At 41.6% G+C, this 14,439-nt stretch overlaps 1 protein-coding gene across 1 annotated transcript in view; it reads left to right on the forward strand.

The window, feature by feature from the left end:
- LOC122932418 (sialic acid-binding Ig-like lectin 5) overlaps window positions 1–12,873 on the forward strand; it is a 61,181-nt gene extending 48,308 nt beyond the window's left edge. The window contains exons 4-6 of the mRNA XM_044286803.1: window positions 6,383–6,520; window positions 10,038–10,084; window positions 12,162–12,873. Coding sequence (XP_044142738.1) covers window positions 6,383–6,520; window positions 10,038–10,084; window positions 12,162–12,245 — 269 coding nt within the window. The 3' untranslated portion in view covers window positions 12,246–12,873. The remainder of the gene's footprint in view (window positions 1–6,382; window positions 6,521–10,037; window positions 10,085–12,161) is intronic.
- Window positions 12,874–14,439: the final 1,566 nt, after the last annotated feature.

Genomic DNA, 14,439 nt, shown 5'->3' on the forward strand with positions numbered 1-14,439 from the left:
TGAGAAGAAGTCTGGAATATAAATGTCTAAAAATGTTTACGCATTTGGATTCCGTGAGGGGTATGGTGAGTTCATGTGAGATTTTATTTTTTGACACAAGTTAGTAGAATATGAGACTTTGTAAGAAAAAACAAAAACAAACAAAAAATTTCCGCTAACTTGTGCCAAAAAAAATGTCTGAATGGAGCCTTACCAGGGGGGGGGGGGTGATCAATGACAGGGGGGTGATCAATGACAGGGGGGTGATCACCCATATAGACTCCCTGATCACCCCCTGTCATTGATCACCCCCCTGTAAGGCTCCATTCAGACATCCGCATGATTTTTTACGGATCCATGGATACATGGATCGGATCCACAAAACGCATGTGGACGTCTGAATGGAGCCTTACAGGGGGGTTATCAATGACAGGGGGTGATCAGGGTAATCAGGGTGATCACCCCCCTGTCACTGATCACCCCCCCTGTAAGGCTCCATTCAGACATCCGCATTATTTTTTACGGATCCATGGATACATGGATCGGATCCACAAAACGCATGTGGACGTCTGAATGGAGCCTTACAGGGGGGTTATCAATGACAGGGGGTGATCAGGGTAATCAGGGTGATCACCCCCCTGTCACTGATCACCCCCCCTGTAAGGCTCCATTCAGACATCCGCATTATTTTTTACGGATCCATGGATACATGGATCGGATCCACAAAACGCATGTGGACGTCTGAATGGAGCCTTACAGGGGGGTTATCAATGACAGGGGGTGATCAGGGTAATCAGGGTGATCACCCCCCTGTCACTGATCACCCCCCCTGTAAGGCTCCATTCAGACATCCGCATGATTTTTTACGGATCCATGGATACATGGATCGGATCCACAAAACGCATGTGGACGTCTGAATGGAGCCTTACAGGGGGGTTATCAATGACAGGGGGTGATCAGGGTGATCACCCCCCTGTCACTGATCACCCCCCCTGTAAGGCTCCATTCAGACATCCGCATGATTTTTTACGGATCCATGGATACATGGATCGGATCCACAAAACGCATGCGAACGTCTGAATGGAGCCTTACAGGGGGGTTATCAATGACAGGGGGGTGATCAGGGAGTGTATATGGGTGATCACCCGCCTGTCATTGATCACCCCCTGTAAGGCTCCATTCAGACGTCCGCATGTGTTTTGCGGATCCGATCCATGTATCCATGGATCCGTAAAAATCATGCGGACGTCTGAATGGAGCCTTACAGGGGAGTGATCAATGACAGGGGGGTGATCAATGACAGGGGGTGATCAGGGAGTGTATATGGGTGATCACCCGCCTGTCATTGATCACCCCCCTGTAAGGCTCCATTCAGACGTCCGTATGCTTTTTGCGGATCCGATCCATGTATCCGTGGATCCGTAAAAATCATACGGACGTCTGAACGGAGCCTGACAGGGGGGGGTGATCAATGACAGGGCGGTGATCAATGACAGGGGGGTGATCAGGGAGTTTATATGGGGTGATCATGGGTGATCAGGGGTTAATAAGTGACGGGGGGGGGGTGTAGTGTAGTGTGGTGTTTGGTGCGACTGTACTGACCTACCTGAGTCCTCTGGTGGTCGATCCTAACAAAAGGGACCACCAGAGGACCAGGTAGGAGGTATATTAGACGCTGTTATGAAAACAGCGTCTAATATACCTGTTAGGGGTTAAAAAATTCGGATCTCCAGCCTGCCAGCGAGCGATCGCCGCTGGCAGGCTGGAGATCCACTCGCTTACCTTCCGTTCCTGTGAGCGCGCGCGCCTGTGTGCGCGCGTTCACAGGAAATCCCGGCCCTCGCGAGATGACGCGTATATGCGTGACTCTGCGCAGGGCTGCCACCTCCGGACCGCACATCTGCGTTAGGCGGTCCGGAGGTGGTTAAACTCCTCCATTGTATTTGCAGCTACCACTTCTGCAGGAAGGCTATTCTATGCCTCCACTACTCTCTCAGTAAAGTAATACTTCCTGATATTACTTTTAAACCTTTGCCCCTCTAATTTAAAACTATCTCCTCTTGTAGCAGTTTTTCTTCTTTAAAATATTCTCTCCTCTTTTACCTTGTTGATTCCCTTTATGTATTTAGCAGTTTCTCTCATCTCCCCTCTGTCTCGTCTTTCTTCCAAGCTATACATGTTAAGGTCCTTTAATCTTTCCTGGTAAGTTTTATCCTGCAATCCATGTACCAGTTTAGTAGCTCTTCTCTGAACTCTCTCCAAAGTATCAGTATCCTTCTGGAGATATGGCCTCCAGTACTGCGCACAATACTCCAATGACATTCACAAAATGATACAAACATGAACTAGACATACAGTATGGGGAATGTAATGTAATAACTATTTTTGGAGTTATTACTATCTATTATAAATGTAGAGAAATTGAAATTTGGAAATTTTCAAATTTTCTGAACTTTTTGGTACATTTGGTATTTTTTTATAACTAAAAATGAAATTTTTTGACTCAATTTTACTACTGTTATAAAGTGCAATATGTGACGAGTAATGTTGAGCGAACTTGTGTTTTAAGTTCGGCATCTAAAGTTCGGGTTCCGGTTATCGAAGTATCCCGTTATGGATTCCGCTGCCACGGACCATAACGGAATTAAAATCCATAACGGAATACTTCGATAACCCAAACTTTAGACGCCGGACTGAAAACACAAGTTCACTAGTGACAAGAAATCAATCTCAGAATGGCTTGGATAAGTAAAAGCTTTTTAAAGTTATTACTACATAAAGTGACACATGTCAGATATGCTAAAAATGGCCTGGTCCTTAATGTGAAAAATAGCAGGGTCCTAAAGGGTTAACCCATAAATGGCCATATTGTTTTGCATTCTGTCTTAAGAATGCTATTTTCTGATATAACCATGTTATAGCGGAAAATAATAAAATCACCTGAATACCGAACCCGGACTTTAGTGAAAAAGTTTGAGTTCAGGTCTGGGTACTCGAACTCGAACTTTGCAGTTCGGGTTCACTCATTCCTAGTTACCACGAAGCGCGTGTAAATTTGACTTCGGGACAAATCTAATTTTTCCACTTCGTCAACTTCAATTCTCTCATCTCTATTCCTAACATACACCCAGAACACGGACGCCTGGACTTGCTGCTGGTGTGCTGGAACTGCAACAGGCACAGGGCGAATGGAGCGGCTCCCATGTCCACCTATGAGAGCGGGGGAGTGGTGGACATGGATATCAGCATAACAACTAGATTGAACCATATTAAGTTGTTTCTTTTTAGACCCTTACTATGTCATTATACTAAAAAGTGCATTGACTATAAACTAAGACATTTCCCATATATCATATAAAATAAACAATAAAAAGGAATTGCAGCATTGCTGTTTCCAAAACAATCAAATTATTGTTATTTATCATGCACAGTGAACAGCATAAAGCAGGGGTGGCCAACCCGTAGCTCACGCGCTGCATGTGGCTCCTCGCACCTTTATTTGCAGCTTGCAGGGGAGCGGTCCGGCCAGCTCTTACTCTCCTCTCTGCAGTGCTCTGTCTATATGCAGCTCGCAGGGGAGCGGGCCAGCTATTCTACTTTGCGCTCCTCTCAGCAGCACTCTCCACTATGTCCTGACGCGCACTGCTGTTAGGACGTAGTTTATACGTGGAGACCTGCGCTCTGACCTGACGCTGTGCATGTCAGGTCACAGTGGAGAGGGTGCCACAGTCCTCAGAGCAGCAGCAGCAGAGGTAGGATAAGCCTCCTACAGTTTTTTATTACAGTACTGATCAGGGGGGTCTTATCTGACATGGGGGTAGTATGAGCTCAGATAAGACCTCCAAATCCTCATCAGACCCACAAAATAAGCCCCCCAGTGCTCACATAAAACAACAGAAATCAGACACCCCATGCTAACATCTCTCACATACCCCCTATGTCAAATCAACCCCCCACACATGATCTCAGAATAGGGTTGGGGGTGTCATTTGAGCATGAGGGTGTCATTTGAGCATGAGAGTGTCATCTGAGCATATGGGCGGTCGTCTAAGCATGAGGGTGTCATCTAAGCATGTGGGCGGTCATCTGAGCATGTGGGCGGTCATCTGAGCATGTGGGCGGTCATCTGAGCATGGGGTGTCATCTGAGCATGGGGTGTCACCTGAGCATGAGGTGGTCATCTGAGCATGGGGTGTCACCTGAGCATGAGGTGGTCATCTGTGCATGGGGCGGTCATCCAAGCATGAGGGTGTCATCCGAGCATATGGGCAGTCGTCTAAGCATGAGGGTGTCATCTGAGCATGAAGGTTTTCATCTGAGCATGTGGGCGGTCATCTGAGCATGTGGGCGGTCATCTGAGCATGGGGTGTCATCTGAGCATGGGGTGTCATCTGAGCATGAGGTGGTCATCTGTGCATGGGGCGGTCATCCAAGCATGAGGGTGTCATCCAAGCATGAGGGTGTCCTCTGAGCATGTGGCGGTCATCTGTGCATGGGGCGGTCATCTGAGCATGGGGTTTCATCTGAGCATGGGGTGTCATCTGAGCATGAGGTGGTCATCTGAGCATGGGGCGGTGATCTGAGCATGGGGGGCGGTGATCTGAGCATGGGGTGGTCATCTGACCATGGAGCGGTCATCTGAGCATGGGGCGGTCATCTGAGAAATCTTGAAACACATTGTGAAAAACAAAGATTGCCAGAAGTCTCACTAAAGCTGTCTACATTACAGGTAGGAAAGGTGGTTTAAATGCACTTATAAATGTTTGAAAACTCAATTGCAGTAGGACTGTTGTGTGCACACATATTGCAAGGAAAAAATAAATAAATACCCGAATGATCAAAATGCTGTGGGTACCCAAAAATAGTACCAATAGTGGCTTAAAAAAATTCAAGTAGTATAGTGGGCAGCAGAGGAGGAGAATAGGAGTGATAGTAGTAAGAAAGTCTACTGTACTCACTCTATCGCTCACATCTAAAACACCGGTCTTAATAAATGAGCCCTTTTGTTTCTATGCTGTTTTATTTTGTTTGTTTTGCACATTCAAAACACTTTGTAAATCATTTGTTTTTGTGTCTGCATATTCTGAGAGCTCTTTTTTTGTTTTCCATCAACAGAGCTTTGATGGGTTTTTATTTTAACACTTTTCACTACGTGAGGTAATAACATGATAATTTTGTTGTGCATGTGATTATACCATTTAGGTTTACTTTTTATGACATAACTTTTTGAGGAAGATCATTTTAGTGTTTCCCATTTCTACATTTTTACATTTAATTATTTATTTCTTTATTTTCATTCTTTTCAATCCCATGTCTATAGTACACTGCACTACTCGAAGTGTATTATGCCCGTTGGTGTTATATTGACAGACATCCTCATAGGATTATATACATTGTTTTACACTGTTATGCACCTATTGCCATAGCAACCATTGGCAAGCCGCCATTGGCTGCTGTGGCATACCAGCTGGAGTCCCAGCTACTTAGCTGCCGCTATCATTATTGATTATGGCATCTAAGAGGTTAAACTGCTGGCATTGGAGTAGTACTAACAGCACCCTTGAGATCACTATGAGGGAAATGAACATTACAGTGGGGGAATCAGCAACCTACTGAGATGTAACCTTTCATCATAGGTCAGTTAGGGGTTTAAAAAAGACTATAAGTATGAAAATATACAGTATTATGGTAAATATGGTAAGTGTACCAAAATGTGTGAATATTGGTAAAAAAAATGAATGGATGTAGGTAGGTGGCTAATAAATTAACAATTAAACTCTTTATAGAAAGGTAATTAAAAAAATTGTAACAAAAAACATTTGGTCATAACTGTACAGAACAGGACCAATCTATTACAGATGTTGTACCTCCGTTTTCCCTGCATATCCCCTTATTGCTATCATGAAAAAGTCACCCTTGACCCATCTTACTTTTAAGTCACAAATAGTGGGATTGGTGGATCAAAAATTTGGGACTCATTCTGAACAAAATGTTTCTCAATGTATTTACACCAGGCAAATGGGATAAATCTTCAGCTTTACTTCACATATCATCTCTTTGCACTGAGCTGCCCTTAGCGACGGCTGCATGAAAAAAAAAAAAAATTCTATATTGGCAACAGAAGATGTTCAACCCCTCCTCCCCCCGCCCAGGCCCTATAGCAGTCACGTGGTCTGCTTCTATTGAAGGTACCTACATCACTGACTTTAACCCTGGACTACACTGAGCCAGGGCCAATTATGTCCTAAGTGGATTGTTTGGACAGTGACTGAAATTACCATCTGTAAAACTACCAACTGTAACTGTACGTTCTGGAAGAAGCATTACAGCTACAAAACAAGTCTTAAAAATGGCAATTCCATAAAGTATAACAAAAAAATACTCACATTGTTATGTTTTATAGCTTCTAGGACTGTAGCATCCAGGACTGTGACTTCACGCATCATTGTGTGGACAGTTTTCAGTAACTTCGCCACCCTGGTCCTGACAGTTGTAGGATTGCATCGCTACCTTAAGAAAAACATGGAGAACAGCCAGTCTGGTAATATTTTCCCCATTATTATTTATAGCTAATATTGTTTTCTATGTTAACTATATGTGTCAAAGTAAGTTATTCTTAATATTTTTTAATAATATTCCATATTTGGAAATGTTGTGAAAACAAAGAAACAGACAAACAAAACCTTAAAGATTAACTGTCATTCTTTTTTAAATTTTTTTAACGTGTACGGGCAGTGATATCGACCATTTTTGTAATTTTCTGAAATCATACATTTCTATTAGAAAAATAGCACTAAAGTGGCCCATTTTGAGCCTTAGCAACGCTCCTGTCTTCTGTTTACATAACAGTCAGTGTTGAGCAGGTCTCCACAGTTATGTTAACAGAAGACAGAGGAGCGTTGCTAAGGCTTCAAAATGGGCCACTTTAGAGCTATTTTTCTAATAGAAAAGTACAATTTCAGTAAATAAAGTATATTACAAAAATGGTCAGTATCACTGCCCCTACAGATTACAAAAATTAAAAAAATTACAGTTACACTTCAAAAAAATATGAATTTAAAAGTGTTGTCATGTAGTGCCAAGGCTGGGCGAGGGATATGGGTACCCCCTACTGACCGCTCATCCAAATCAGTAAAATGGTAATGCTCTCCGAAACTCTTAAGACTAGAAGAGGAGAGTTGTAGATTTCATGTCAATAGAAAGGCTGTCTTGTTTAGTGAGTCTTGTGACCGGAGTTCGGATCTACAGATACAAACAGCACAAGTACATAAAATATAATATAAACTGAAATTAACTGTACAAATGAAACTTAAAGGGGTTATTTGGGTTGTACTACAATTCCATACAGAAGCCACCTGCGGGATCACATGGCATACATTGTGCACGTGATCCTAGCCTGGGGTTAGAACCCACAGCCCATGCAGATATATTGGGCAGACTAGATGGGCCAAATGGTTCTTATCTGCCGACACATTCTATGTTTCTATGTTTCTATGCGCGAATCTGAATCTATCGCCACTAAGCTATGTGCTGAAGGTTATAACGCCAGACTCGGATCATGTGCCCAATGTAAGGAACATTAAAGGGGTTGCCTTTGCTCAGAGCTGAACCCAGACATACCCTTATTTTCACCCAGGCAGCCCTCTTGATGTTGGATTGCGCATGACAGGGGCTCTTTTGTTTATCATAACACACTGCTGGGTGGAAGCTTCCATTCAGCAGTGTGTTCGGTGACGTCACCGACTCTGATAGGCAGGTTTTAGCGCTGCCCTAGCCGTTTTACTGGCTAGGGCAGCGCTAAAGCCAGTCTATCAGTGCCGGTGACGTCACTGGAATTCCTGGCAGCCCCACCGATAGCCCGGTTCATCACCGGAACTCTTGATGCATTTGCCCTGCTCCGATGCTCTTGTCAGGGGGGCTGCCTGGGTGAAAATGGAGGTATGTCCGGATTCAGCTCTGAACCCGACAACCCCTTTAACCTGGAAGTGGCCTCTGCACGGGATCATGGTGCAACCCGGATAGCCTCTCTAAACCCTGATTATTGTGGCCTGGAATATTACTGAGGGGTCTCCTGCTTACTTTTACTAAAATAATGGTCATGAGTAGGCTTGAGCGAATAGCGCTTCGGATCATAGTTAAAGTCGATTTGTTAAAATACTGTTTCCGTACAGCATTAAAATGTATGCGCTCCGTGTAGCCAAATTTATTCTCGGCCTAGATTGCTTGAGACTTCAGTGAATAAATATAGTATTCCTATCTGCGTATTTAAAAACATTTTAAGATAGGAATCTGAAATGGGTTCGGGTACTGGTGGGCTCCTTGGTACCAAAGCCAAGTATGGATTCCTATTTTAAAATATTTTTAAATGCACAGATAGGAATAACGAAGTCATTCACTGAATCTCTTATTTATCACTCTTTTTCCAGAAAAATTCCCCCAAATAATAAATCCAAGTAAAAAAAAAAATATATGTGGTTGAATTCTTATTTTGAAGAATTGATCTGCTCAATATTTATTTTGCAGCATAAAATTATATATTTTTTTTCTTATTTACCATATTTTCTTAACTTATTCTAATTACCTTGTGTGCTTAGAACTACATACTGTACAGTGTTGGCCAAGCCACCAAATCACAGTGCCAAATCAGTTGCACCAAACCCAAAAATATCAATTGCCCCTGTTACACTGTCCTCCTGCCCACACTTATTCTTTAGCCTATAAAATATGCTGTCATTCTCTAGCGTTACCCATCACATGCTGGAGTAATAGGGACAATTATCACTAGAGAAGAATATCTCATAGATTTTGGACAGATAGAGGTTTCCATCAGAAAAGACTCTCGCTTTATGTTAGTTTTACAAAACTAACCAGTATGACAAATCAGCGCAAACAGGGAAACTGGGCTCCTGCATAGGGTTGTATGGTCCAGGGGGCAGCACTAAAATAGGTCTTTGCATTAATTTTGGCTGTTTTTTCTTTTAAATTAAAAATAACAGGAAAAAAATATTTTGCTAGGAAATCCTCAAAACTCAAAATATGATCAAATCATTGGTGTTGTATAACAACTGATACATTGATCGTATATTCCTAGGATATCCCACCAATATCAAATGGGTGCGGTTCCCACCTTTGGAACCCTATTTCCAGAACAGGACCTTTGAAGTGAACAGCGACCATCCACACTTGCATGTCCACTTTCCATTTATCAATACGGGAGCTCTGAAAATAGTCAAGCGATGGCCTGGCTGTCGCTTAGCAATAAATATAGAGATGGCCACGGTTGCGCGATGCACTCTTCCTTCACAGCTATAGATCTTCCAAAAACAGCCGAGTATACCTGCTTGGCTATTTTTTGTAACTTCCATAGCGATGAATGGAGAACATGCTGAGCATGCACAGTGTGCTCAACTTCACTTTGGGGGCTCCGTTCTCTGGGTAGGTGTAGATGTCAGATGTGGAACTCGCACCTATCTGACATTGATTGCTATCAATGTCCCAGCTGGGCCAACCCTTTTAAGCCAAGCCCCCATAACAACACCCCCTTTTTACCCTCGTAAACTTGGCCAGTATTTTTGGTTGGGATAGGTGGCCACCCCACTGCCTGAGGTTCTCCCTCTGTGACGCTACACTGACCTAGGGTGACATGGTAATGTCAGAACAGTGTCTATTGCCACAGGCTTTGCCCCAGCTTGGGCTAGGCGGGCTGGAAAAAAAGACGTTGAAGAGCGGAGGAGACACAAAGTACACTACTGTATTTACTACACTGCATTTACTGTAAGCAGAGAATAACTCTATAGCCTCTGACCAGTGGAAGCCTCTATACTAGACTGTGGACTGACAGGTGGCAGTTACATGTGGATTTTGCTTCAAATTTGCCATGAATTTCACCCTTTCCCTTTCAAAGGATAAAATCCATGGTAGAAATCTGCAGCTTAATTTTCACAAGTAACAAAAAATACACAGAGGTGAATAAAAAAAAAAGATTAATAGAACAATATCATACATATTATAATAAAATATACTCAATATATTTAACCAAATGCTTACATTGCTTTTAGGAAATGGACATCCCCACGGAGCCCCGGTAGCACAATCCAGTTATGAGGTAATAATAATTAGTGTTGAGCGCGAATATTCGAATAGTGAATATTAATCGCGAATATCGCAACTTCGCTAATTTGCGAATATTACGAATATAGTGCTATATATTCACTATATCGAATATTCGTCATTTTTTAACATCTGAACACATGATTCCTCTCTGCTTCTTTCTTGTGGGTCAATAAGCCATTGGCCCACAAGCAACTTAAGCAGGAAGGAATCATGTTTTCATATGGAAAATAAAATGCCAAATATTCTAAAAAAACAAATATATAGCAATATAGGGAATATATTTGTTATTTAGAATATTCTATTTTTTTTCCAAATCTGTACGGTTGTTCGCATACTCCTCCTCGACAAGTGTCCCCGTCACCATGGAAACTCCTGTGGGTTAGAAAATACCATTGGATCTGAGTTTTCCCTGAGATCGCAAAAACTCAGTTCCGATGGTATATTCTAACCCACAGGCGTTCCCATGGTGACGGGTACTTTTGTCGGGGAGGATTATGCGAACAACCGTACAGATTGGAAAAAAATAAAAAGATGAATATTCGCTATATTGCTACAACTTCGTTTTTTAGAATATTCGTCATATTCATCATATTCGTCATATTCTAAAACACGAAGTTATAGCAATATAGCGAATATTCGTTAAATACACATATAGACTGCAATTTTGCAAATATAGTGCTATAGTATTTTTTTAATAGTGTCAATTTTTTCCAAATTTGAACTTCAGACGAGACAAAAAAAATCGCAGTCTATATGTGTATTCTACGAATATTTGCCATATTGCTATAACTTTGTTTTTTAGAATATTCATAATATTCTAAAACAAGAATATATATATATATATATATATATATATATATATATATCAATATAGCGAATATTCGCAAAATACACATATTAGCCATAGCCAACCAATAGGAAAGTTATCTTATACAGTTAAAAGAAAATTGCAATAAGAAGTAGAATAATTACGAATATTCGATTTCGACAAATATAAGACAAATATTCAATCGAATATTCGCAAAATATTGCAAAATTGAATATGGCACCTCCCGCTCATCACTAATAATAATAATAATAATAATAATAATATATTTTTTTTTTATTACAGTATTACTACTTTTACTACTCAACTTCATTGGTTCTTCTAACTGGAACCCTTTTAGCATGATCTTCACAAGAGAGAGAATCATTTATATATTTTTTTAACTATCCCTTTACCTTTTAAGTTGCATTTGTATATTTTCATAAAAAAATGTTGTGCTCGTTTTTGTGTCCTTAAAGGCTATGGATCAATTTATAATTTTTTTACAATTATTGCTTTTTACCAATTTTAACCTATTTTATTTTTCTTTTTAATTAGTCTTTAAAGGTTAAGCTTCTCTGTGTTTACACTGTGTTCCATCAGGGAACTCAACTGATGGCTCTTGTGATGCTTTATATACAGTCATTAATGCTCAGTTCTTATCTTACTGATACGAATATGGCTAAAATAAGTGTTTAAGAGCTGTTAGTAGTTCAGTGATAAGTGCTATACATTGCTATCAGATGATACAAAAGTTTGACACTAAGGCCTCTTGAACACAACCGTAGGTATTTTGCGGTCCTCAAAAAAACGGAACCACAAAAAATACAGATGACGTCCGTGTGCATTCTGCATTTTGTGGAACGGAACATCTGACCCATATTAGAACAGTACTATCCTTGTCCGTAATGCGGACAATAATAGTACATGTTCTATTTTTTTGCAGAACGGATATACAGAAACAGAATGCACACGGAGTACCTTCCTTTTTTTGTAGATCCATTTGAAATGAATGGTTTCGTATACAGTCCGCAAAAATAACGGAACGGACACGGAAAGAAAATACGTTTGTGTGCATGAGGCCTAACAGCTAGACTAATACTTATGACAAAAACTGCAGACATTTTTTAATAAAGACTGATTTAAAAATATATATTTTTACCCCAAAGACTCCAAAGATTGCCCCCCCCCCCCAATGCTTTCAAAGCCTTTAAAATGGATAAAATAAGAGTTTAATTGTAATTCTTAACATTTCTTTCTAAAGGAACTAACAGAACAGACGGACGAAGCATACGAAATCATGAAAACACCGCTGTGTGGAAAACTATCAAGTTGTAAATGCTTTTAAATCATTTAAAGCAATCTGGGATGAAATAATGGTTTTGGATCCAGTAGGGCAGCTTATTTCTAAATTTGGCTTACTTTGTATTTTAAAACATTTAAGATTAATCTTATAAATTTAGTGAATTGTTTGAGTTGAACACTTAAATTTAATTGACAAAAGACGACAAATCTTGTTTAAGTTCATCCTTTAAGATCAATTAAATATCATTAATTGTTAGATTAATTCTAAAGATTAATGTTATTTGCTAATTAGATAAGTATTTGGCAGTGCAGTATCTTCTTCAATGGAAGCAGACCACGAGACTGATAAGGGGCCCGAGGTTCAGGTGAAGTCACTAAGATGTAACTTTTAAGTTTGGTTATGGAGGAGCGCAAGGTCTCGAACATCCACCAGCTCCGTAATGTAGTCATGGAGGAGTGGAAGAGGCCAGTGGCCACCTGTGAATCCCTAGTGAACTCTATGCCCAAGAGAGTTAAAGGGGTTTTCCCATCTTGCAAATTCATACTCACCTGCAGACAGATGCGCTGTTCACTTCCTGGTTTCCTGCTCCTAAGGCCTCATGCACACGGCCGTTGTTGTGGCCCGCATACGAGCCGCATTTTTTGCAGCTCGGGTGCGGACCCATTCACTTCAATGGGGCCGCAAAAGATGCAGACAGCACTCCATGTGCTGTCCGCATCTGTTGCTCTGTTCCGTGGCCCCGCAAAAAAAATATAGCATGTCCTATTGTCCGTTTTGCGGATAAGAATAGGCATGTCTACAATGGACCGCCAGTTACGTTAAGCAAATTGTGGAAGGCACACGGGCATCTTCCGTTTTTAGCAGATCCGCAGTTTGCTGACCGCAAAAACGGAACGGTCGTGTGCATGAGGCCTAAGGCTGGGAGTACTTAGGCAGTTTGAGTGAAGGCTTGCCCCGGCTGGGCCGCGCATTGATGTTTTGAACACTCACGCCGCCGTGCATGCGCAAAGGTGACTTCTTCCTGGCCGAGTATAATACAGAGCCACGCTGAATACAGAGCATGGGCGGCTCTGTACTATACTCGGCCAGGAAGAAGTCACCATTGTGCATGCGCGGAGGCGTCGATGTGCGGCCCGGCCGGCGGAAGACAATGTGTTCTGCACAGGCACGGCCCACTGATGCGGCACACAAGCGGTGGCCATATCTAGTGGTTACCAGAAGACAACAGTGGGGTAAGAGTGAACGAATTTTGCCAAGATAGGTAGGGATTTGATAAAGGAGCATAATTGATAAATAATGATAAATGATCACAGGCACTTTTATAATAAATTAAAATATAATCAATGAGATGGGAATACCCCTTTAAGGCAGTGATGAAAAATAATAGTGGCCACACAAAATATTAACACTTTGGGTGCAAATTGGCTATTTTCGCGCGACAAATGTCGTTGTGTAGACGTAGTCTAATGGCTGTGTGTTGAGTTACTTTAAGGGCACACCAAATTTACACTGTTACACAAGCCGTACACTGACTATTGTACAATGTATTAAAGTGTCAGATCTTCAGTGTTGTCCCATGAAAAGTTATAATGAAATAATTACAAAAATGTGAATTGTGTACTCACTTTTGTTAAATACTGTGTGTGTATGTGTGCAGCCAATCAACAAGCCTTTTAGCTATGAGAACATCAAAGCCATCACAGTCATGCCGAGTATTGTCATGGCTGTGATTGGCCGGCGCAGCACATGACTTGGCCTGTAAAATTTCTGAATCACGCGTGGTGCTGCCATTCTGCTGTAACTAGTGTAGGGACAGGATGCAGCTCAAGTGAAGGACAGGGCTAGGCAATAAGGATCTGGTGCAGTCTGCAAAACCGCTGTGTAAGAGCAGTCTGAAATAAAAACTTTGTAAGGACAGTGTGCAATAAGGCTCTGCTCCCGTGACACAGAAATACTATTGTTCATCTGGTTGTTCATTTTTTTGGGTTGAAATATACCTCTTTTGCATTCGTGACACAGAAATACAATAGTTAATCTGGCTGCTAAATCTGTGTGTGACCTACAGCCATTTTTTGGGGTGCAATACACCTACTGTGCACCCGTGACACAGATCCTGCTCCAGGGAGAGGACGTGGTCAAACTGTGCCCGCTTTGCGCCCAAATTAACCTCCTTCCTCTGGTTGTACAGGAGACAGGACATTCTGTGTCATTTTGTAGGCCCGAGTACCACTGTATG

Source organism: Bufo gargarizans, chromosome 1 (genome assembly GCF_014858855.1).
Source record: "Bufo gargarizans isolate SCDJY-AF-19 chromosome 1, ASM1485885v1, whole genome shotgun sequence".
NCBI lineage: Eukaryota > Metazoa > Chordata > Amphibia > Anura > Bufonidae > Bufo > Bufo gargarizans.